The sequence below is a fragment of the Sphaeramia orbicularis genome, chromosome 13, assembly GCF_902148855.1.
Source record: "Sphaeramia orbicularis chromosome 13, fSphaOr1.1, whole genome shotgun sequence".
In the NCBI taxonomy this organism is placed as follows: domain Eukaryota; kingdom Metazoa; phylum Chordata; class Actinopteri; order Kurtiformes; family Apogonidae; genus Sphaeramia; species Sphaeramia orbicularis.
This window is the reverse complement of record NC_043969.1, coordinates 18,288,453-18,314,956: the sequence shown is the minus strand read 5'-3', so window position 1 is coordinate 18,314,956 and position 26,504 is coordinate 18,288,453. Positions and strand designations below refer to the sequence as shown.

The window sequence follows — 26,504 nt, the reverse complement described above, 5'->3', positions numbered from 1 at the left end:
TCATCCACTGGGCTCACACATCCAGGCTGACATGTCACCCGGGAGTTCAGCGGACTGTTTTCGTTATTAAACAGCGTTTCTGGTGGCCTGCTTTGGAGAAAGAAGTGGCGGAGTATGTCGCTGCCTGTCCCGTCTGTGCTGCGTGTAAGACCTCCAATAAACCTCCGGTTGGTCAATTACACCCTCTACCTGTTCCCAGTAGACCCTGGTCTAATGTGTCACTAGACTTTGTGACGGGGCTGCCCCCGTCTGATGGAAATACCACTGTGTTGACCATTGTTGACCGTTTTTCGAAGATGGCTCACTTTGTTCCACTACCTAAGCTCCCCTCTGCTAAGGAGACAGCAGAGGCGATCTTATATCATGTCTGTCGATTACATGGTTTTCCCAGAGACATTGTTTCGGACAGAGGTCCTCAGTTTGTCGCACGTTTTTGGCGTGCTTTTTGTTCCCTTATTGGGGCATCTGTTAGTCTGTCCTCGGGCTATCACCCACAGTCCAACGGTCAGACTGAGCGGCTCAATCAGGTGCTGGAGGCCGGTCTTAGAGTTTTGGCCTCCCAGAACCCTGCTTCCTGGAGCCGCCAGCTGATCTGGGTTGAATATGCCCACAACTCGCTGCCCTGTGCTTCTTCTGGTCTGTCTCCTTTTCATGTAGTTTGTGGTTATCAACCTCCTCTGTTCCCGGCCCTGGAGAAGGACGCCAGTGTCCCCTCAGCTCTGGCGCTGATAAGGAGATGCAAGAGGACCTGGATTCGCGCCAGACAAGCTCTGTTAAAGGCCTCGGGGGTCTACAAGGCAGCTGCAGACCGGCACAGGACTCCAGCCCCGGTCTACCAGCGCGACCAACGTGTGTGGCTGTCAACCCGTCATCTTCCCTTGAGGGTGGAGAGCCGCAAATTGGCACCCAGGTTCGTGGGCCCATTTCCTATCTCAAAAATTATTAATCCTGTCTCTGTCCGTCTGAAGCTACCTAGGACCATGAGGATTCATCCTACCTTCCACGTGAGTCAAGTTAAACCGGCTAAGGAGAGCCGGTTAGTTCCTCCCACCCAGCCACCACCGCCACCCCGGATCATTGATGGAGGTCCAGCCTACACTGTACGCCGGCTCCTAGCGGCCCGTCGCCGGGGAAGAGGATTTCAATACTTGGTGGATTGGGAAGGATACGGCCCTGAAGAGCGTTCCTGGGTGCCCGCCTCTTACATCCTGGACCCGGACCTGATCCGGGACTTTCATCGCCGCCACCCGGAGGTTCCTGGGCCGTCCGCTGCTGTCCCCTAGAGGGGGGGGTACTGTCATGTCTGCTCCCAGACTGTGTCTGTCTTTTCTGTTTTCTCTGTCATTTCCTGTTTTATTTTGTTAAGTTTCCCTCTTGTGTCATGTCTGGTGTTTTTACTTCCCCTCCTTGATTGTTTCACCTGCTCCTGATTACCTGACTCCTCCCTGATTATCTCCACCTGTGTCCAATTGTCTTCCCGCCCTCTTGTGTATTTAAACCCTGTGTTTTCCCCTGTTCCTTTGCCAGTTTGTGTTCTACCTTTGTGTGCTCACTTACCAGCGTTTTTGGATACCTGTCAGTCTGTCTGCCCGTTCTTGACCCATTTTTGCCTTCCGACCACCGATCCTGCCTGTTCCTTGTCTGCCTGCTCGTCTGGTTCTGACCTGGTTCGTACATCGACTTCTGATTCTGCCTATTTCCTGACTACCTCAGCCTCCAACGTGTTACCTTGTGTTTCGACCCTCGCCTGGACCTTGACCGTGAGTAGCCTTTCCCTCATGTCCCGTTGCCTCCTGAATTGCCCTCCTGTGTATGACCTGGCTTGTTTTTTGACTATCCTCTGTTTTGCCCCAGTCGGGGTGTTGACGGGAATCCTCCGGCTCGGCCGTGCTGACCATCCATATTCTCCGCTCACAGCCCGGACGAAGAGTCCAGTATCACACGCCTTCATAGACGTGTTAACAATTTTGTGCTGTGTTTTTACTACCGTGATTGTGTTTAATAAACACTCTCAATTGGTCATCTGTGTTCTGGTCTTGCATTTGGGTTCAGCCTTTGTACTAGTCCCATTACACTGACGAACATTTCTCTGAGTACGCCATAATTGTTTATCAGCAGCCGCAGTTGTAGTCCATACATTACTTAAAATGTTCAGTTGTTGGTTGAACAGGACAGAGCAGCACAGCCAACAACCTGGAGGGGGCGGGGCCTGAAGTGCCTCATTTGCATTTAAAGGGCCAGCGCTCAGAACAACTTTTCTCACGCCATTACTCAGAAATAGGGTTGAAGATGGACCTGTGGAGTTGAATTAATGAAGAATTCAGACCCAAGCAGAGCATTTACAGTTCATGTAGAGCACAGAGAAATGTTTTAAAATGCATAATTCAATTTAAAAAAGCAAAATATCCCTCCTTTAATTGGAAAAACTCTCATACCAGCAGAACAACAGTAAGCAATCCAGCTTAATTTGAATTCATTGTAAAAAAAAACTAGGAAGATGTTTCATTAATCAAACCTCATTCCAATGTGACTGTATTCATCATTATGGAGAATGTGTTTACAAGCTAGAGATAAAAGCTGCACTAGTTAAATATTACTGACAAGAAAGTTACTGGTGCACTGAAATTTTGGAAGTTATTACAAAATGCAGGTGTAGCACCTTTTTTTTTTTTTTTTTTTTTAAGAAAATATTATAAACCATCGAAGAACCATTGAAGTTGATGCCTTAAAGACATCATATTTTGCTAAACCCACTTTTATTAGTGTTTGGTTCATTTATTTGTGTATTTGGACCATAATAGTTCATAAAGTTTGAATTTGAACCCTCCAGGTGCTGCAAAGCTATCTTTATATTCATTTTGGCAACAATCTTGTGGATTTCTACTACCTGTTTGAATTCCTGCTAAAGTTGTTGTGTCTATAACTAGTTACGTCACGACATTTACACATATAAGGTCAAGACTTCTGACGAACATTTCTCTGAGTAGGACATAATTGTTTGTCAGCAGCAGCAGTTGTAGTCCATACTGAAAATATGTCCAAACTTCGAGGCAATTACCTACAATACTCAGTTGTTGGTTAAACAGGACAGAGCAGCACATCCAACAACCTGGAGGGGGCGGGGCCTGAAGTGACTCATTTGCATTTAAAGGGCCAGCACTCAAAGCAACCTTTCTGGTGTCATTACTAAGAAATAGGGTTGAAGATGGACCTGTGGAGTTGAATTAATGAAGAATTCAGACCCAAGCATAGCATTTACAGTTTATGTAGAGCACAGGGAAATGTTTTAAAATGCAGAATTCCATTTAAAAAAGCAAAATATCACTCCTTTAACTGGAAAAATCATCATACCAGCAGAACAACAGTAAGCAATCCGGCTTAATTAGAATTCATTAAAAAAAAAAAAACTCGGAGGATGTTTCATTAGTCAAATCTCAATCAAATGTGACTATTCATCATTATGGAGAATGTGTTTAGAAGCTAGAGATAAAAGCTGCACTAGTTAAATATTACTGACAAGAAAGTTACTGGTGCACTGAAATTTTGGAAGTTATTACAAAATGTGGCAAAGTTTATTACAAAATATGGTGAAGAATTTTATTACAAAATGCGCAATGTTATTACAAAATGGTGAAAAATTACATTATTACATATTCCACTGTTATTACATAATGTGGCGCTACAGATGTACAGCATTCACACTCCACTGCAGTGCATCAGTTTTCATTTTCCTCTATCAATAAAATAAAAGCTTTTCCATCTTTTCAGTGGGATTCAGTGCTGCGATAGCTTAAGCACAACAAGCCGCATTGAACAACAGCAGCCCATGGGTGTAGGAAGTTATTTGTCATCTAAATCACTTCCACCAGCTGCTTTGATAGCTGTTTCTTATGTCTTTTGCCATCGAAAATCTAAATTAATCTAATCTGTCCTCCTCAACGAAGACAGAAACAACGGGAAGCTGTTTCCTATTCTTAATGTTGTGTATCCATTTATGAAGGCTGAAGTTCTGCCTTGTTTTTCCTCTTAAAACACAACCTGTATTTGATTATAGGCAAATGTGTTTTATCTTTTCTAGTACAAAAGATAAGATTAACCCTTAAGGACCCAGTGTTACTTTTGTGGGAGTTCCAAAATATTTTTTTTCTCTATATTTAACTTTTCTTAAGTAATTTATCTCCATTTATTTATAATATTACCCTCTGTGTTTTGCCTTTTTTTCAGTGAAAATTGTATCTTATCTTGTATTTAATTTACTAATTATGCAGATGCTCATAAAAACTCAGATTAAAGTTAAGGGTTATTGTATCGAAAACAGAGAAACCTCAACAAAAAGTGACTTTTTCACTGAAGATATCATTAACTGAACATAAACCCAGCGTGTCCATCCACTGTCTTTGATCCAACTCCATGGGTTTTACTGGTGAATCAATGTTGTAGAAGATGACAGTGTTTCCATGGTAACTACGGAACCTCTGAACATCCAAATGGGTCATATCTGAGGACCATGAAAAGATGACAAACTGCATTTTACACCAATTATTTACATGTATTGATAGGATTAGTGCAGGCATGTCCAAAGTCCGGCCCGGGGGCCAATCACGGCCCGCGGTCAGATTTTATACGGCCCACAGCTTCAGTTTTAGAATGTGTTATTTATGGCCCGCTGGACTGTTGAACCGAGTACATGAATCATAAAAGGTTCAAAATGCAGTTTCTCCTTTCACCTCATGGTGGCAGCACCACTCTAACTCTATCTGGCTCTGTGACCTTACCGTGAACCCTTTTCGCTAATTTCTAACCACGGCGCCTGTAAATAAAAAAACGGAAGTTGACAGTGAGGGCCGCCGCTTCCAGGAGAGATGGGAAGTACAATTTTTTTCACTGAAAATCGAGGCAATTATGTTTGCCTAATTTGTCAACAGACTGTTGCCTTGTTTAAGGAATTCAATGTAAAGAGACAATAGCAGATAAAACATGCTAACGCATATGACAAGCTAGCAGGGAGTTTGCGCTCCGAAAAAGTGAAGCAAATTCAAGCTGCTTTAAACTCACAACAGTGACTCTTCATGTGAACCTGAGTTCAGTGAATTCACCACCAGGACAGGATACCAAGTTGCCAGGTTAGTTGCCTCTAACTGCTGGTGTTGTGTACTTGTAGATGTGACACAAATATTACTTTCTGAATAATTTTGTGAAAGACAAGAGTAAGAGTTATATGTTTTCATCTGAAATGTTAACAGACTTTGCATTACTGAGTAATATATGAGTAACGATTACTCATATAAGTCATGTTTTAAATGAATGTGGGGTTAAGATTTTTATCAACTTCTTGGATGTTTAAGATACTCCACACAGTTTGTTCTATGTTATCTGACTCCAGATGTGAAAGGAAGGCAGAATTGTTTTTTTTTAATTTGTTCACACCTGAGTGGTTCAGATTTGGTTACACTGCCATTTTAAAAAATGATATTGTGACAATGAAAATAAACTTGCTGTAGAACAGCGCGTTTATATGCAATTTTTACTGTTTAAAAAACATCCGAAGGGACCACTGGCCCCTGGCAATCTCCACATTATCAGATCTGGCCCTCTTTAAAAAAAGTTTGGACACCCCTGGATTAGTGGATCAACAGGTTTTAAACAGTTTAGATCAGTAGAGGATTTTGGTTGCCGGTGGCCTTTGGGTCTTTATGGGTTAATTGTAGAAGGAAAAACAGATTTACATACGCCTACTCTTTTTTTGATTTCTTAAAATATTATCTGGTGTAATTTGTTTCATTTGTTGCATTCATCAACATGATTAGAAGCTCTGGTTGTAGCTGTACAATTGTTAAGTTTGGCTCTTTGTGGTAAATGTCATCATTAGCACAGTGTGTGTTTTGTAACTACAGTGGATTAAAATTTCTATAGAATAATTAGGAATGTAAACATTTGTTGCTGAAATGAAATGTAATGAACCAAAACATTGTCATTTACCTTAATGAAGAAGTAATATCTTCCAAGTTAAAAAACAAAACGTTATGTTCAACACAAGTTACTGTATATTTGGGCAAAAAATTCTTCTCGGTAATGTAAAAAAATAGATAGTTTATTTGTATTTGAGTATCAATGGGAAAACTGTAATACTGTTATCATTAAAAAATATTGTTAAATGTGACAGATGGCTTGCACCTTTCTCCCCAATCTTGTGCATACCATAACCAAACCATAAAATCTATTTTAAGTAGAATATTGATCCATGCTGGCACAGTATTTTTAGAGTTTGCTGTCTGAAGGGGGGGGCTAGAGTGATTTTTTTGTTGTTGTTGTTGTTTTTTTTCAGGTTTAGTGCTGATACAGAGATGTAACAATAAATAGTTTATAAGTATTTTTGTGAATGTAAAGTAAAAGACTATCTCAACTTCATCCTTCTACATCTGACTGAAATGCATCAGGAAAATAGTCACAAAATATCCCAGTTTTTTGTGGATCTGCATCATATACAGTACTGTGTCACCCTTAACTATGTTGTTTTTACATTTTTTAAACTTATTTATTTATTTTTAGGGTCAGGACAGTGTGTATTTTCATTAGCTGCAAAGAACAAGATGCATGCACCAGCTAATTTCCATCTGTTGTCCTGGACAAACGATCAACAAAATTAAACATCACACAGATTATGAAGTACTAATACACTGAAACATGGTTGTAATGGGCATATTTTGTTATTAAAATATAACAAAAAAGATGGGACTATCATGCACAGCATCAAAAAAAAAAAGAAAAAAATCTAACCTACATGGCTTCCACAGTAAACAGTCAGTATTTAGGGTGATCTGTTCCCATAATTAAAAACTGGCCCAAACAATAACAAACACCAGACATGTGTTAAATGAAACCAGGTATAAAACATTGAGGAATAGTTCAGTAAATAATGTCCAAGGCATGTTAAGAACAAAGGTCACACTAAAACCAAAATATTGCAGTCTGTTATTTCTCTGAATTTCTTGTTTTCAATGCTGTTCTATATCCTCCTGAGACCCAGCAATGTATTTTTGTCCTCTGTAGTGGACAAGAGTTTCGCAGCTTTACTTAAAAAAAAAAAAAGAGACTGAGACGGACCATATTTAAAAAAAAAAAAAAATTAAAATGTATCTAAAAAAAACTGTTGCATCATGCTGTTTCCAATTAAGGCAATGATGTCATGTAAAATGGTGAAAATGTTTACTTACTGAGTCTGAGGAGGGTATTGCACTTGTATCTTGTTACATAGACTGAGAAATGCATACCAACAGTAGCAGGAAGAAGTTTTTTGACACCCTTAAAATTTTACACAATCTCAAATATGATCATTAAATATTTGCAGAAAGTATTTTTTTGCATTTCAAAATATGTGGCTGCATCAGACAGACACAAACAAATGCAAATTATTTGTTTGTGTATTGTTAACTAGAAAAAATACCAAAACTGAATTCTTGACAGTTTCCATATGTCATGTCCTGGACAAAAGGTGAAAACTGGAAGTTTTTTTACTGAACAGAGCATGTGAGTTTGGAGAATGGGACCATACATGACACAGTTCAATGACTTAAGAATGATTCATAATGCAATATATGACAAATGCATGGGATGTCCAAGGACTGTTCCACCACTGTACACTATAATATATGCTTATACTCTTACTGAAACAACAAACCTAGTTATAGTCTGAAACTGTTTTCCACTGTTGTACATGTAATAGGTACAGCTATGACTGTCAACTTCCAATGAAGCTTCAAGAAACCTGGTGCAAAAGTTTGTTTGTGATCCTGCAAACAGACAGACAGGCAGACAAACAGACAGACAGGTGGACAGACAGACAGACCAGCAGACAGACAGAGAGACAGACAGACAGACAGGTGGACAGACAGGCAGACAGACAGACCAGCAGACAGACAGAAACACAGACGGGCAGAAAGACAGGTGGACAGGCAGGCAGAGAGACAGGCAGACAGACAGACAGGCAGGCAGGCAGGCAGACCAGCAGACAGACAGAAACACAGACGGGCAGAAAGACAGGTGGACAGGCAGACAGACAGGCAGACAGACAGATAGACAGAAACACAGATAGACAGACAGACAGACCAGCAGACAGGCAGACAGACAGACCAGCAGACAGATAGACAGACAAGCGGACAGAGGAGATGCAACTCAGTCCTCTCTCTCTCTCTCTCTCTCTCTCTTTCTCTCTCTCTCTCCCTCTCTCTCTCTCTCTCTCTCTCTCTCTTTCTCTCTCTCTCTCTCTCTCTCTGTCCTCTCTCTCTTTGGATATACCTGAACTCTGTTGCTAGGCGACCAGCTCCAGCGCTCAGTGGATGGCCGCAGCTCCAGGAGCGTCTCACCTGGAGCTCCGGCCCACAGTGGTGTCAGTATCCCGGACCGGAGCCAGAGGACAGGACACCGAACTCATTCTCATTGAAAACCAGCAGAACCAGGCTCCATGGGTACCAGCTGCAGGACTACAGGGCTACAGCGAGCCGCTCACTATGCGTTAAAGGCCAGGAGAATTTATCCACACAAGATTGGGACATGTCAGAAAGGTAAGCCAAAACCAGCAATGACTGCCTGCATACATTAATAAGATACTCTGCTTAGTCAGGGATGTTTGCCAATTTAATTACATTATGGACCAGAATGAGCTCAAATGTAGTGTTTTACATCTGTTTTAAGATCCAAAAAGTCAGTAATATTTAGATAATTTACGGTACACATGCCTGCAATTTATACTAGTATTAGATCTATCAATTTAAACACAATATTAGAGCAAAAACATTCGTTTTCTGGTCAGTTTTATAGTATTGCAACTATTACACAACACCCTGAGTGAAAAGGAGGACAGGTATCCTCTGTATACTGCAACCTGTGACAATTATAAACTAATAGTGGCTGCTCAGGTGTCGACTGCTGTCATGGTAACAGGTCCTAATCTGCATTGTCAGGCCTAGTACACCTGTAACTCTAACCACTCAGCCGGTGGTCAGGGTTTCAGCCGCTGCAGGGCTTTCGTTACAGATAACACGGTTCAAGCAGAGACCAGACATGTATGTAGAAGTGTGACCACGTCCGTCTATCCGTCTGTCCATCCGTCTGTCCTTTTACTGTCTCATGGTCCCATCTGTCTGTCAGTTCCTCAGGTGTGAATACTCTGAGCAGCAGTTTTCCCAAGTCTCACTCGTCCCAGTACTCCGACCTTGGTGTTACATACACCCCCCTCTCCGTGGACCAGAGTCCTGATTCTGGACTTCTATCTACACCAGTGAGTAACACACACGTTAAATAAATTATATTCACCTATAGGTACGGTACACAGTTGAGGTACTTGTACTTTACTTGAATATTTGCTTTTTTATAAGATAAGATAAGATTTTGACAGTAAAGTGACAGAAAAGTAATAAAACATGAATATAAAAAGTGTATAAAAAATTAAAAAATAGTAATAAAAAGTCTACACATATACAGATATTTACAGACCACACGACCTAGAGAGATAAACATTTATATTTCTGCTCTACAACAACTCACATGCAAATATTGTACTATTTTAATCTACATAACAACATTTGTTATAAATAACCGTGCTGATAATGGATGTCGCAGATTCATATTATTAAAATTAAATATCAATCAGTGGATAAATGATGATGTTTTATTGAAGATGACGGTAAAATGAGCCAAAATGCAACATGTAACAAATAGATATACATATAGGCAAGGCAAGGCGGGTTTATTTATATAGCATATTTCATGTACAAGACAGTTCAAAGTGCTTTACATAAAACATTAAAAGCATTACAGCAGGGAAGCAATAAAAAGTATAGGCATGAGAAAAAAAACAAAACAAAAACAGAGGTAAATAGATAAACAGATAAAAATTTTAAACTTTATATATATATATATATATATATATATATATAGAGAGAGAGATAGAGAGAGAGAGAGAGAGAGAGAGAGAGAGATACAGGGTGTCCCATAAGTCTCCATACATAGGAGACATAATACATATGGTTCTAACATGTATTTCTTTATATTTCTTCTTTATAGTTCTTCAGCAGTGGAGGACACGCATTGAAATGTGTTCCCGACAAAATGGCAGTCATATAGAGAATATTATATAAATAAAAATGGTTTATGTCAAGAAACGTTTATTTTTCCTATGTATGGAGACTTATGGGACACCCTGTAGATAGATAGATAGATAGATAGATAGATAGATAGATAGATAGATAGATAGATAGATAGATAGATAGATAGATAGATAGATAGATAGATAGATAGATAGATAGATAGATAGATAGACTTTATTATGAACATAAGTAGGCAAAAGAAATTCCAGATTTAAAAGGACACTAATATATCGAAATAAATCAACCAAAAAAAACAAAAACAAAAAAAACAAAGATCACACAAATGTATAATTATTCCATTGTGGCTCTTTCACAAATCAATAACTACAGTTCTACATTTTCACTTTTAATACTTTAACTATATTTATGTACTAATACTTTACACAACTGAATATTTTTACAGTATTATTTCTACTTTCATTTAAGTAAAGTACTCCCTCCACCAATATCTACTGTAAAATGTTGCATATCACTTCAGTTTTTCTGTTTTTCTGCTGCCTCATTGCATTTATAGATAGAGTTTCTCATTTGTCCTGTAACCTTCACTCTTCCGTCCTCATACCCTGGTTTTACTCATCCTTTCACACTCATGTCCTTCAGGTTTCCCCTTTCTCACTTTACCCCTCCCTGAACTTAACACAATATTCTTCACTCTCTACTTCACCTGGACCTTACTGCCTTTAACCGCTAAGATGAATTTTTAACCCAGACAAGCAATGAAACAATGACTTATTTCAAAAGCTTTATGCTTCATTTAGAGCTGCGACTTATGGTGTATACTATACTTTAGAATAGAATAGAATAGAATAGAATAGAATAGAATAGAATAGAATAGAATAGAACTTTAGTGTTGCTGTTACAGGAACAATGAAAATCCTTTTAGCAGCTGTTTCTTTTTAGCAGCAAACACCTAAAGTGCAAAAAGACTGCATAAAATCCTCTCTGTATGAAGACTGTATAAAAGACTGCATAGACTTTATAAAAATATCCCACAGATTATACAAAAAATACTGACAATATACAAGATTTGCAAAGAAGTATACAAAAAATATATAGATAATATACAAAAAGTCAATTCCATACAACAGCTGGAAGAAATATGTACTACATATTTCATAGGATGGTGGGAGGGCTGAGCTGATTGGATCTAAAGTGGATCAGACCCTGATATATACAGATAATATAGGATATATACAAGATAACGCTGAAAACAAGGTGTGTGAGTTGTGATTATTGTACTGATGTAGGGGGAATATTGCATTGCCCCTTTAAACTGAGGGGGACACAGGGTGTATGGCATTAAGTAACATATTTAAAGAGCCTTATCCTGCATAGTCAGGGGGATAAACATCCAGATCTGTGTTTGTAATTGGAAAAGTACACAGTGAACAAAAAAAAAAAAAAAATTGATTTTAACAAAGAAACAGATTCCAGATAATTGGTTCTTTGTTTGCTGTACTGAGCATATTCTAAGTATCTTATTTTCTATCCTTTAGTGTACTCTTTATTGTTTTCAATATCCATCCATTATTGTTGTTGTTGTTTTAACTGTTACAGGTTTATTTATTGGTATAATTCACTAAAACTGTTCATTTTGAACTATTTTGCCCTCTTACTGTCATCCTTACTTCCTGTTTAATATAATGGACTGTACGTTCTATTAGATTTATTAAATTCATTTATATATACAATCATGACAAAAAGTTTGAGGAATGAGACGTTTTGTTTTTGCTGAATTTACTGCCTGTTTCTTTTTTTTTTTTTTTTTTTTTTTAGTGTTTCTGTGGTACATTTAAGAACAATTAGATATATCATTTTTAAGATATGACAAGAATTACCAACATACCTGCTGAGGTTTTGTTTCATTATCCACCTTCTCACCTTCAATCGCCGACAATGTATTTGTACTCCCATCACTATTGTAAACAGGTTTGATTTATATATTTTATTGTCTATTATAGTTAATATTTTATGGCACTTTATTTATTCATATTCTATTTTCATCCCTCTTTTTTAACAGCAAGGCAAAAGAGAAACAGCATCTCAATCCTCTGTATGCATCTAGTGAATTAACCAAAAAAAATGTTATTCTTGAATTTTATAGAAGTATTATATAGGTTGAAAATACTGTTTTGACAAATATATCATATGTAAGCAAAGAATAGATTTACTTCTTCCCTAAAACTTTTGTCCATGACCAGGGGTGCTGCCAGAGATTTGGGACCCCATGAAAAAAAATTATCACTTTGGGCTCCTTCACTTCAAAACAAACAAACAAAACAAAAACCCTAAAAACATAACACTGTGCAGACATACATTAATATTCTGCTTACAATTCGATTTATGATTTCAAGTAAGATTGGTAAGAAAGGTTCAAGCCATCTTTTTCATTTTAATAATATTTTGAATTATAATAGTATCAGACTTTTTTCCCATTGATATACAAATACAAATAAGATTTAGTTTTAGTCTTTGAATGGAAGTATATTTACTAGCATCAGCGAAGAGCTCTGACACCTGGACCAAACCATATCTGAAATATATGGTACATTGCCAAAAACCAAAGCAAAACTAATGGAAACAACAGACATGATTACACCGAGTTACAAAAAAAATGTTTGGACCATTTTGCACCGCTAAATCCAAAAATGACATCTGTTTTTCTCAATCAGGTCAGGGTTTTTTTTGCTAATTTGATTTTGAAAAATTTGATCTTCTCACAAAATTTATTACATTTTTGTGACTTTATCAGTTGATTTTTTATATAGTTCTCACCCAAAATAGGTTTTAAGAGAAAAAAAATCATTTTCTAACAGGATTCCTGTTAGGTACAATGGTGTATTCACCACAGATGTAGCAGAATACGTCAGGCTTATTTTTGCAAGATCTTCTAGTCGAAGCCATTTCATTCACCTGTAATATTAAAAAAAACCATTAATCATAAATTGGCTAAAGTATAATCTTCAGAACTCGTTTATTGCAAGAAATATGAAAGAATTTTGTATCATATGACGTGAAAATGCCCATAAATGTAAGCAAAAATGTTAAAAAGCCAATATGTAGCATAGTTCAGAAAGTTGACCTGATTGAGCAAAATTAATGTGATTTTTGGATTCAGCACACCAAAATTATCCTAAATCAGCTCAAAAAACTTAAACAATAAATTTGTTGTTGACCAGTGTTATTAATACTGTGTGAAAGCAAACATTCTTTTATGGCTGGTACGGTAGTTAAAGATTTTCATTAAAAAAAAAAATAAAAAGGACAATGTTCTTCTATTTTCTAGGGCCCCTGTAACTCATGAGGCTTCAGAATAGCCACGACTTTACCCCTTTACTCCTTTACCCCTTTTCCACCTCCTCCAACCCTCCCCCTACCCTTTTGATTTATCAACAAATATCTAAATCTGTTGTCTGTCTAGGTCTGTTAACAAGTGTTGTAATGTCTCATATCTGTAACAGTTGCATTATTTGAGTGTCTGTTTTCTACGTTGCACCTTGGTTGTTCTGCATTTGTCAAACATCACTTCTTTGCAAATAAAAAAATTTAAAAATAAAAAAGGAAGGATGTGGATGAAAACACACCTCCTATCCTTGCAAAGTCTTAAGCAAATTAGAGCGACTTCAGCTCCCTTTGCTGCACTGAGCCAACTACAGTCACGGAAAAAAATATTAGACCATCAAAAGACATTAAAAACAATGGTTATGCAATCCAGTACTAACTCCTGTGTGTATCATGTGACTAAAACAGACAGAAAAGAAAACATGGAATGCCTAAAAGCACTGTTTTTGTCAGTACAATGCCATAGATATTGATGTAAGAACAAAAGTGATTTTGGTTATTAGCAAGAAAACCATGGAAAATGGCTAAATATTAGCTCTGAAATTAAACTACTATGAGCTATTTTTGTTGTTATCATTACAAATGTAGTTGTACTAAGCATAAAAATGAACAAGAAATTGAAGAAAGCAAGGGTGTTCTAATAATTTTTTCCGTGACTGTGTGTGTTCATCAGTTCCATTTAAATATGACTTTCATTGTGCCTGTGCTCTCACAAGTTTATTAAAAAGTGACTGGTAAAAACTAAAAAAGAATAGCCACAACTGTAGTAAATGAGTTCTTATACATGTTATGTACTTTTCTATATTGTGTCTGTACCAATGTGACCAAAAAAGCTGATAAATAAGCCATGTTTAAAGACATAAATAGAATAAATAAATTGAGGAGATATAGTAAAACAATTCATCCACACTTAAGTGTCTCATAACATTTAAACTGAAGCATTTATTTGTATTATTTATTGTAATCTAATGCGTTTTTCATGTTTTGTGGGTGAGGGCCAGTGGTCAGTCTGAGTGGAGTGGGGTTATTCTGATGTCTAAAGTAACAAAGGAGAGTGTAGCATTACACAGACAATGTAAGGGTGAACAGGAAGCACACTGGGGGGTTGAAAAGGTCATACAGGGAGACAACGTTTCTGAGAAATTCACAGCAACACCCCACTAAACAACCAAAGACACTGAACTGCAAAGTTTACAATTCCATGACTTTTACATATTCATGTTATGAAACCTTTAACATTTACCAAAGGCAGAAATGAAATGCAGCAGGTAGAGCAGATTTAGTTGCTGTACCTGCAAATAGATCTCAATAGGATCATGTACAGTGTTGTGTGATACATGTAGCACAGCTTCAGCTGAACCTTATCAGTGTCTTCAGTATGAACAAGCAAAGACTCTGGTTATTTATTGATAATAGGCACCAAGGGAGTAGGTTTGATTCTGACATTGGTGGGGACACAAATGTCTGGTCTGGTTTCAACCAAGTCGATATGTAAAGCGTCATGAGATAACTTTTGTCATGATTTGGCACTATATAAATATAATTTGATTTGATTTGATTTGACACAAGTGCTCCAAGGCAGCACTCCTGAAAGTTGATGTTTTTTTGCATTTGCGATCATAATTTCACATCATGTAGAGCTGATCAAACAAGCAAACAATCATAGTCAGTCGATTCTAGCCCTTTTGGCACCCTAAGCGAGATATGAATGTGGTGCCCCCCCTTAAAAGACACACATGCACACAAACACACACACACACACACACACACATACATATGGGAGGGGGGGATGAAGAGGAGATATATGAAGCATGAGAGGAGATGCACAAAGCAGCCAGCAGCAAACCACATAGAAACATATACTGTATAAACCACGTAGAAAGATTTATAAACCAGCCAACCAACAGTAAACCAGATAGAAACATATATAAACCAGATAGAAACATGTATAACCCAGATAGAAACATGTATAACCCAGTTCATCAGCAGTAAACCACACACCTTAGCAGATCCCTCATATCTTAATCATCTACAGTTCCATTTTTACTTTGCTTCATTTGAGTTCAGCTAGCTGTTGCTAGTAACATCAAATGTTTTTTAACATTATAAAAGTTTACATCCATCCTCTTCTAAACTGTGCAGCTCAGGCCTTGGAAGGCCTTTTCATGGTGATAAACTCTCCATCCTTTACCTGGATGCTAGTTCTACACTGGTCTGTCTCTGTCACTCACACACAGTGAGCACCGGTCTGGGAGAGCTCACCTGAGAAATTACAGGGGGGGTTGTTGTTTTGTTTTTTTCCTCCCATTTCTTCATATTTAAGACAATTAATGAGAAATTCTCATGTTATCAGTTATCAGCCTATGCCCTGCACACATGGACACATATACGCACGTGCATGCAGGCAAACAGACACATGTACACATGTAAATGTAAATGACACCTCTGATATTCAAATCCGTCTAGCTGACGTGACACAGGCAGAACAAATACAAACATGTTGACGACTTACACTAAGCGGTTGGAAATACGAACTGCCTCGGTCCAACTTTTTTCTTCCTGTCCTGAGCGGATAACTGTTGCGTTTATATGTAGATGGAGTAACAGCGGGGACGGCCAATCACATGTACGATAGCAAAACCACAGAGCCAATTGGAGAGTGATAATTAGGTTAGAGGCGGGACTTCTAGCAGAGACCGACAATTAACCCTTTGTGTGCCAGAATCATTGACTAAACACTATGGACAGTGGCTGGATTGGTATAAACAACACAGTAGTGACAGGATATTGGTAGGGACGTGTCCCTAGTGTACCTACGCAATTCTATGCCCCTGATAAGTGCTAATGCATGACAGGAAGAAGGAGAAGAAGAAGGAGGAGGAGGAGGAGAAGATGAAGAAGAAGAAGGAGGAGAAAAAGAAGAAGAAGAAAAAGGAGAAGAAGACAAAGAAGGAGGAGAAGAAAAAAGGAGGAGAAAAACAAGAAGATAAAGGAGAAGAAGAAGAAAAAGGAGAAGAAAAAAAAAGAAGGAGAAGAGTACTGATTTTGTGCCCCAAAAGCTGCTGATCTATCTGTTGTTAATATTCACAGTAACCACACTGTTCCTTCTTCTGTTTTTTCTTCCGTCAGCTTCCATCCAGTCGCTTTCGCTTTGTGCCGTGGCATCGTCTGGAGCAGTGTGAGGTCACAGGTGATCAGCTGACCTGCCCCAGGGTCAGAGAAGGTCTGGGACCAGCATTAAAAACTCATTCCAGATGATCCTAATCCACTGTAGAAGCTCAAACTCAGCTGAACGGGGTTTTTTTAATCAATGTTTTAATCTTGCTGTGGCTGTTTTTCTGAAACTGTAACTTTAATACTGATAATGATGTGTTAATCTGTCATGTTCTATAATATACAGGGTGGGGAAGCAAAATTTACAATGAACATTTAGTTGTTTTTTTCTCAGCAGGCACTACGTCAATTGTTTTGAAACCAAACATATATTGATGTCATAATCATACCTAACAATATTATCCATACCTTTTCAGAAACTTTTGCCCATATGAGTAATCAGGAAAGCAAACGTCAAAGAGTGTGTGATTTGCTGAATGCACTCGTCACACCAAAGGAGATTTCAAAAATAGTTAGAGTGTCCATAAAGACTGTTTATAATGTAAAGAAGAGAATGACTATGAGCAAAACTATTACGAGAAAGTCTGGAAGATACTATTAAATTTCTTCAGAAATTTTCTGATGACTCAGCAGTTGTCGGTTGTATCAGAGGAGAGGAGGAGGGGGAGTACAGGGGCTTGGTTAAGGACTTTGTAAACTGGTGTGACCTCAACCACCTCCAACTGAACATTTCCAAGACCAAGGAAATGGTTTTGGACTTTAGAAGGAAGAGGTCCAGACTGGTGCCAGTCACCATTCATGACACAGAGGTTGAAGCTGTCTCCAGTTACAGGTACCTTGGAGTCCAACTGGACAACAAGTTGGACTGGTCCTGTCATATGGAGACTCTGCACAAGAAGGGGCAAAGTAGACTTTATTTCCTACGGAGATTAAAGTCTTTCAAGATCTCCAAGCCTCTTCTGTGCAGTTTCTACCAGACTGTGGTGGCTGGTGCCCTTTTTTTTGGTGTGGTGTGTTGGGGAGAGGGAGCTCGCATTTCTGACAGAAACAGACTGAACAAACTCATTAAGAAAGCGAGCTCCATCATTGGGACTGGACTGGAAACAGTTCAGCAGGTGGCTGGGGTGAGAATGCTCAGGAACTGGACTCTATTCTGAAGAACACATCTCACCCATTGCACCATCTTGAGGTGTTCAGAGAGAGCACCTTCAGCCACAGACTGATCCCCCCTCGGTCCAAGACTGAATGCAGTAGGAGGTCCTTCCTGCCGGCTGCTATTAGACTTTTTAATATCGCTGTGCGATAAATTATTATTGTATTCTGTGCATACTTAGGTGTGTTAGGTGTTTTCAGGTTATTGTATTATATACATTACTTGTATTGTACATATATATATAGATATATGTATCTTTTATTCTGTTTATTATTTATTTGTTCCATTGATGACTGTTTGTGGGATGTTCATGCGATGGGTCAGAGTGTTTTTCTTCTTCTTGTACTGCTGCTGTTGTAACAAAGCAATTTCCTGCAAAGGATCAATAAAGTATCTATCTATCTATCTATCTATCTATCTGTCTGTCTGTCTGTCTGTCTGTCTGTCTGTCTGTCTGTCTGTCTGTCTGTCTGTCCGTCCGTCCGTCCGTCCGTCCGTCCATCTATCTATCTATCTATCTATCTATCTATCTATCTATCTATCTATCTATCTATCTATCTATCTATCTATCTATCTATCTATCTATCTATCTATCTATCTATCTATCTATCTATCTATCTATCTATCTATCTATCTATCCATCAATTAAAGAAGAATGGGAGAAGTTGTCACCCGAATATTTGAGGAACACTTGCGCAAGTTTCAGGAAGCGTGTGAAGGCAGTTATTGAGAAAGAAGGAGGACACATAGAATAAAAACATTTTCTATTATGTAAATTTTCTTGTGGCAAATAAATTCTCATGACTTTCAATAAACTAATTGGTCATACACTGTCTTTCAATCCCTGCCCCAAAATATTGTAAATTTTGCTTCCCCACCCTGTATATGGAGGATATTTAGTTATTTAACAACCTGTATCTTTTGTTTTGCTTTTATTGTGCTGGTAAAACCAAAATCAGAAGTTTTCTATTGTTGGATGATCATGATTTGGATGTTTCACACTCTTTTTGTCATTATAAAAGGGCCATCTGATGAGGAGCTATTTCACACAGAGGAGGATGAAGTCTGTCTGGAGAGAGGGAGGAGGAGGAGGAGAGAGGACGAAGGGCAGAACTGGGAGGAGAGACTCCAAGAGAACTGGGAAAACTGTGTGGTAAGTCAGCAGACGGTGGGTTTGTCATGTTTAGATCCAGAGAGAGAAAAGAAACAGGAGACAGACGGAGTGAGACTGACTGTCGTACCCTTCGTCTGCTCTCAGGAGTTAAATCTGTCCTACCAGGATTTGGGCGACCCCTTCCAGAAGGAGAACTTCCTCAGGATCCTCCGCCGGTTGATCCGTGTGGAGAAGTTACAACTAGTTGACAACTCCCTAACCAACCTGAGTACTGTACGTCTGCCAAGGTATAGACTACATTACCCAGAATGCACCACAGGACAGCTTCCTCAAACAGTCCATTACCCCACTGTTCCAACAGATACACCTGATGTTCTATGCACTTAAAATAATAGTTCTGATTTATTTACTCTTCCCCTGTCATTAAATGTAGCAGTAACAATGTCACACAATCATCCAAGGTTTTATACTTTATGCTAAAACTAATGGTGGAAAAATGATTTTGTTAACTAAAATAAAATAAATAAAATCCAAACTATGACTAAACTAAAATGAAAAAGAATTGTAGGCGAAATCTACAGCTTCATTTTCTTATATTCCAGTGTTAACAGTTCATGGTGCACGAGAATAAAAGAGATTTACACACACACACAAAAAAAGATTTTGTTAGTTGTTAGTATTTAATGTCATCTAATTTTCCTTTTGTACTTTTTTTTTAAGATTGATTATGTTCATTTTGTTTTTTTTTTCTTATATTTGCATTGCAATTCTTTTTTTCTGACAAAGTTAGTAAGGATGAGTGTTCTACCTTGCTGCCATGTTGCTGATAAAAAGACACATGATCACACATCAAATGACGCTCTGAGGAAGACTGCAGATGGAGTCGAAACATGTCAGTGAAGTAAAACACTTGTCCTTACTGACTTTGTTGGATAAAAAGATTTGCTAATCTAGTACTTTTTTTTTAGCTTCATAAATCAGGATTTCCACATATAATACCTGAAAAAGAAACATTAAAGCTAAACTAAAGACACCTGTTTGAAAAATAAAAGTAAATCTTTTTTTTTTCCCCCACATGTAACTAAAACTAAATTGAGATAAAATAAATAAATAAGTGGTGCCAGGCACAACAAACCCCACCACTCACATGTATTGTAGCTTATTACATCTGCCAAGTGTAACGGTGGAGGTTATGTTTTCACTGGGGTTTGTCTGTTTGTCTGTTAGCAAGATAACTCAAAAAGTTATAGACAGATTTTCAGGAAATTTTCAGGAAATGTTGATGCTGGCACAAGGAACAAATTATTACATTTTGGTGGTGACGGGGGGGGCTGATCTGCCTTGTTGGAGGTCTGCGCTCTCCAAGTGCTTTTCTAGTTTTGGCATGGATCCAGCTGATGTCATCACGTCTATGCATGTGCTGATGTCAGCATATCATTTGCCTACATATATATATATATATATATATATATATATATATATATATATATATATATATTTATGCCAAGTTTGAAGTAAATAGAAACAAAATTGATGTTTTCATAGATGTGAAATTTTGCCCATTATAAATACATTGGAGAAAAAAAAAGATTTTAAAAATTCATAAAAATTTGAACTTTGACCTACTTTTCCCAAAAGGTAATGAGATCTATTCTGGGTCACTGGCAGTCTGTAAACCCTTGTTGTTTGTAAAAACTGAGGCACTCAGAGTAGGGCTGAAATTAAAAAGCCTTTATTAAAGCATGGCCATGCTTTAATAAAGGCTTTTTAATTTCAGCCCTACTCTGAGTGCCTCAGTTTTTACAAACAGCTAGTATTTGGATCCCAATGCCGATGAGCACCAGAAGCTAGGAAAGAAGACCAATGATGCCCACACTGCACTCCAGGCTTGTGTTTTTTTGATCTAAATCTGCAAACCCTATTTAGTATGAATTCAACCAATAGATTTGCTGCTAGAGTGTTAACAATCAAAGAAACAAAGAAATAAACCGAACCAAAAACCATACCCCTTGCCTCCCCTTTCACACTGTTTTTAATGTTCAGTTTGCATTAATGGAAATAAATGAGTGCTGTTCCTTGCTGATCCTGCTGTTGTCCTAATTTTTAGAGGCTTTTAAAAAAAGTTTTTGCTGTCAGACTGAACCCATCACCAGTACTGAAATATTCTATTATATACACTGTATGTCTCTTTCAGTCACTGTAACTGTCCAGAATGGTAAGCCTTTATATTTTCCTTTTTTTTTTTGGACCAGGTGCAAAATCCTAAACCTGCACCGAAACCACCTGGTGTGTTTGCGTCAGCTGCCAAAGCTCCCAGTCGTGGAGCACCTTTGTCTCTCTGAGAATGCCATTGGCTCCCTGTTGGGACTGGGAACACTGGGAAACAGCCCACTGCGCTCCCTAAACCTGACCCGCAATCCAGTGACCTTCACACAGGATTATCGTGCACGGTGAGGAGACAAGGGATAAAAATACCAACAGGCAGACGCTGCAAGGTGGTGTTGTCCTTCATCTTCTTCTCTGATTTGTTTTTTCTGTGTTATGTCTCCGTCTCCGCAGTGTTTTCTCCTGTTTGCCAAAACTAGAAGTCCTGGATGGAATCCCAAAGCTGCCACAAGACTCTGTGCCCACCAGACTACAGCTCCCAGAAACCACCACCATGTGCAATATTTTGTGATAGTTTTTCCACAGATGGATGTGAATGCAGTAACTTTTCTGAACCTGCAGCATTTACCAAAGCAAAAGCATGGGTTCAGGAACGTCGTCTACACCCTGAAATTGCACTGAAGACCTTTTCAGATTTAATGAGACCGACTGTTTTCACAGTTCAGTCTGTGCTGAGAATATCATTTCAGATATTATGATGGTAATATACTTGAAGGCCATGTAGAACACTTTTCACATAAAACAATTATTAATGTCAATATATTTTTATACGGAAATTTAAGAAATAAATAGAAATCCACATTCTTTGAGTTTGTATGTATTTTATACAGATTTGTACTGTATCATTACTGCAGTTAAGAAGAACTTGGACTGTGATGGAGGGAAATAGAGAAAGAAAACTAATCATTTTGGTACATGACTCATCTCCACAAGTCGACATCTCTCAGGATTTTGCTGAGCCAGTGCATTCACACTGCTGTCTACAAACAGGAAGAGATTTCATTGTTTTGTAAAAGAATTTCAAGAAATATGATCATTGAGGCAATACTTTTTTTAAACTTTTTTATTGGTTAATTAAACATTAAACATTTTATGGTGATAGACCAGGCTGATATTATAAGAAAATATATCAATAAAAATATGAAAATCAAATTTTAAAAAACAAAACAAACAAACAAAACAAAAAAAACACACACAAAAAAAAATACAAAACAATAGAGTGCTGTCAATTTTGTTATACAGGATATGTTGTTACATTATAAATGTTTCCAGGTGAGATAAGGCCTAGGCCAGGACAATAAAACCTTTACCATAATACATTGTAGTATCAGAACACCAGTCCCTTAAATTATTATCGGAATACCAAAGACAGCAGTCGGATCGACTCAGTTATCTACTCAAAACGTTTTTAATGATAAATTTGATACAGTTCATCCCATAGAAGTGGAAGCATCCTTATAATCAACCATAACATGCTTCTTTAATGTTTCCATGTTGTGAAGCACTAGCTGGGACAGTTTGTAGCACATCTGTAATATATGAGAAGAGAAACAGGATGTCCGCTTTCAGGGCTTATCAAACATTTAGTGTCCAGACTCCCTTGGATAATGGCCTCTTGTGTCCTCTGACTGACTGGGTAATGACCCATGAGTCACATGCAGCGGGTCACACACACACACACGCGCACACACACACACACACACACACACAGAGGCGCACAAAGAGTAATCCTCCACAGCACTGTCACTGGTGGGTTATGGATTAAATCTCATCAAAAGTGTATAATCGTGGAAAAAATTATTAGACCACCCCTTATTTTCTTCAGTTTCTTGTTCATTTTAATACCTGGTACAACTAAAGGTACATTTGTTTGGACAAATATAATGATAACAACAAAAATAGCTCATAAGAGTTTCATTTCAGAGCTGATATCTAACCATTTTCCATGTTTTTTCTTGATAATACCCAAAATGAATGAATGGTTTATTTTTGGTTTGTACAGCAATCACCACACACAGTACAGCAGCCACAATAAGCACAAAAACTGAAAAAAAGGAATAGGCCAGAAGGAGAAGCTTATTTTTTGCCTATCCTTCTCACCTGACACACCACTTACATTAATTTAAATGTGTACATCATCAAGCATTGTCATTATAACAAAAGAATCAATAACAAAAAAAACAACACATCTACCATCTCCACTTACTATTCCTGAATGATCTTATACTTAAGACATTTTTTAAACTTTTATCAGAGAAGTGAACAATTTAAATTCATCATCAAGTCCATTCCATAATTTTACACCCACAATTGAGATACATCTAGACTTCACATTTGTTCTCACTTTCATGTATTAAAAAATATAAAGACCTCTGAAATTATAGTCACTCTCTCTTAACCCTTTCATGCATGAATTATGACAACCTTATTCAAGATTTTTTTTCCTCAATGTTTTTATTCCTCTTCGGCATAAAAAAACAATGTAATTGCAATTTTTTATGAATCTATTTTTCATGGAGTTACAAAAATGTCCACTCAGCTGGACACCATGCATTTAATTTTTTAAAGCAAAGAAACATGCATTTACTGACTGAAACTATGAAATTAATTTTTTGAATGCTGTTAATCTGATATTTTCTCACATTTTTAACCTACTATAATACTACTTATTTCTGCCTCAGATAATATGCAAAAAAAAAAAAAAAAAAAAAATTGTTTTTAAAAAATGTGTTAATTACAGTCTAATAGCAATTAGCAATTTATTTACACTCAAATTTATTTACACTCAAATATGTTACTGCACATGAGGTTTATCAAGAACAGGAAAGTTATAGTAATGCTATGAATTACAGTGTATGGGATGATGTATAAGGGTCGAAACACAGTATTCAGAATCTCTCACGGGACACTTTAGAGACAATTTGACAGATTAGTGTTGCTAAATGACCCACATTTTTACTTTTAAATTAATTTTTGCTTTAGTTGGACCATAAGGGATTATCAGAAACAAGGAGCTCTCTGACAGGACATTACTGTGTTTTGACCAATAAGCGTCCACTGCGTTGGTTGATATTCAAGTAAAGCAACAAAATCCATGAATATACAAGAGAATACAGTAGTTGTCCACTGTAGTGACCAATATGCATGAAAGGGTTAATTTAAAGAACTCTTGAATGGTATTTGGAACAACATCACACTGAACAAAAATATAAACGCACCACTTTTGTTTTTGCTCCCATTTTTCATGAGCTGAACTCAAAGATCTAAAACTTTTTCTATGTACACAAAAGGCCTATTTCTCTCAAATATTGTTCATAAATTTGTCTAAATCTGTGTTAGTGAGCACTTCTCCTTTGTCCTTTGCTGAGATAATCCATCCACCTCACAGGTGTGGCATATCAAGATGTTGATTAGACAGCAGGATTATTGCACAGGTGTGCCTTAGGCTGGCCACAATAAAAGGCCACTCTAAAATGTGCACTTTTACTGTATTGGGTGGTCTAGGGGCATCAGAAAACCAGTCAGTATTTGGTGTGACCACCATTTTCCTCACACAGTCTTCTTCATGAATTCTCTGAAACAGCTTTGGAGATGGCTTATGGTAGAGAAATGAACATTCAATTCACAGGCAAAAGCTCTGGTGGAGATTCCTGAAGTCAGCATGGCGATTTCATATTCCCTCAAAACTTGTGACATCTGTGGTATTGTGCTGTGTGATAAAACTGCACATTTTAGAGTGGCCTTTTATTGTGGCCAGCCTAAGGCACACCTGTGCAAAAATCATGCTGTCTAATCAGCATCTTGATATGCCACACCTGTGAGGTGGATGGATTATCTCAGCAAAGAAGAAGTGTTCATTAACACAAATTTAGACAGATTTGTGAACAATATTTGAGAGAAATAAACCTTTTGTGTACACAGAAAAAGTTTTAGATCTTTGCGTTCAGCTCATGAAAAATGGGAGCAAAAACAAAAGTGTTGCATTTATATTTTTGTTCAGTGTATTTTTTACTTTGCAAATCATCTCTAATATTTTAATATACAGTACACAATATCCAGCAATTTTAAGGTATTAAGTTGAATATATAAATTAATAGTTGCTTCAAAATATCCTACTTTCACTTCAGTTCTTCTCAATATCTATGGCATTGTACTGTCAAAAACGATGCTTTGAGGCATTCCATGTTTTCTTTTCTGTCTGTTTTAATCACATGATACACACAGGAGTTAGTACTGGATTGCATAACCAATGTTTTTGATGACTTTTGGTGGTCTGATCATTTTTTACTGTGACTGTATCTGCTCTTACCACGGTGAAGTATCTCTTAAAAAAAAAAAAAAAACGCCTGATGTTATAAGTTCTTAAAATAGTAGCTCTGCTTTATTTACTCTTCCCCTTTCATTAAATGTAGTAACAATGTCACACAATAATCCCAGGTTTTATGCTTTATGCTAAAACTAGTGGTGGAAAAATGATTTTGTTATCTAATAAAACAAATAAAATCCAAACTACGACTAAACTAAAATGAAAAAGAATTGCAGGTAAAATCTTCAGCTTAATTTTCTTACACTCCAGTGTTAACAGTTCATGGTTCACGAGAATAATAGGGATTTACACAGAAAACAATGATTTTGTCAGTTGTTAGTATTTGATGTCATCCAATTTTTTATTTTACTTTTTTTATAGATTGATTAAAAAAAAAAAAAAAAAAAAAGCTTTCATAAATACATACACGTTCCATCACAGACTCACACACATATGGTAACGGTGCAGAGGTGACACACTCTGCCCCCTGCTGTGAGCTGGAGCTGATTTATTTATACAAGCGTATTCTCCTTTAATAATGGTTTCGTTTCCAGCCCGCACTTGAGACATAAACACACTTTGTTATCTGATATGGCAGAAGCCAAGTATGAATACTGACACACACACACATGCACTGGAGCAGGCACCCATGCATGCATACTGTATGTACCTAGTGTACACATACACAACCTTATCCATGCTGGGGCACATAGTGTAGACACACAAACACACACAAACACACTGTATACGCCTTCTCCTCCACTCACAGTGGTGCAGAGAAAGGCAGTTTAAGCAGCCAATATCTCTCTAACAAGCATACAGCCAGGCACAAACTACCAGTTACATGCCTCATTGGGATTCATTAAAGTGTGGAGGATTGTTTGTGCAATTGTGTGTTATGGCTGTGTGCAGATAGAGACAGAGCTAAGGCTCCAGCTGATGAATGAGACATCATTACTGCTGCAGATAAACAGTATAATGAGCACATTGGATCTTCGTATACTGCAAACAGGATCCAGGTCAAGAACACAAGGCGCTGTCTTTGACTAACAGTTTTATGATGTTATCAGTTATTTCTGCAGCACGTTTTAATGCTGCAATCTCTTCTGGTGTGGCAGTGAAAAAAAAAAAAAAAAAAAAAAAAAAAAGAGCTAAAGGAATTTT

General features: G+C 37.6%; 1 protein-coding gene across 1 annotated transcript; it reads left to right on the top strand.

The window, feature by feature from the left end:
- Positions 1–8,550: 8,550 nt before the first annotated feature.
- LOC115431876 (uncharacterized) lies at positions 8,551–21,835 on the top strand. The gene is made up of 7 exons (XM_030152556.1): positions 8,551–8,561; positions 9,148–9,277; positions 16,617–16,710; positions 18,777–18,907; positions 19,013–19,155; positions 21,121–21,318; positions 21,428–21,835. The coding sequence occupies exons 1-7, from the start codon at positions 8,551–8,553 to the stop codon at positions 21,543–21,545; spliced, it is 825 nt and encodes a 274-aa protein (XP_030008416.1). The 3' UTR covers positions 21,546–21,835.
- Positions 21,836–26,504: the final 4,669 nt, after the last annotated feature.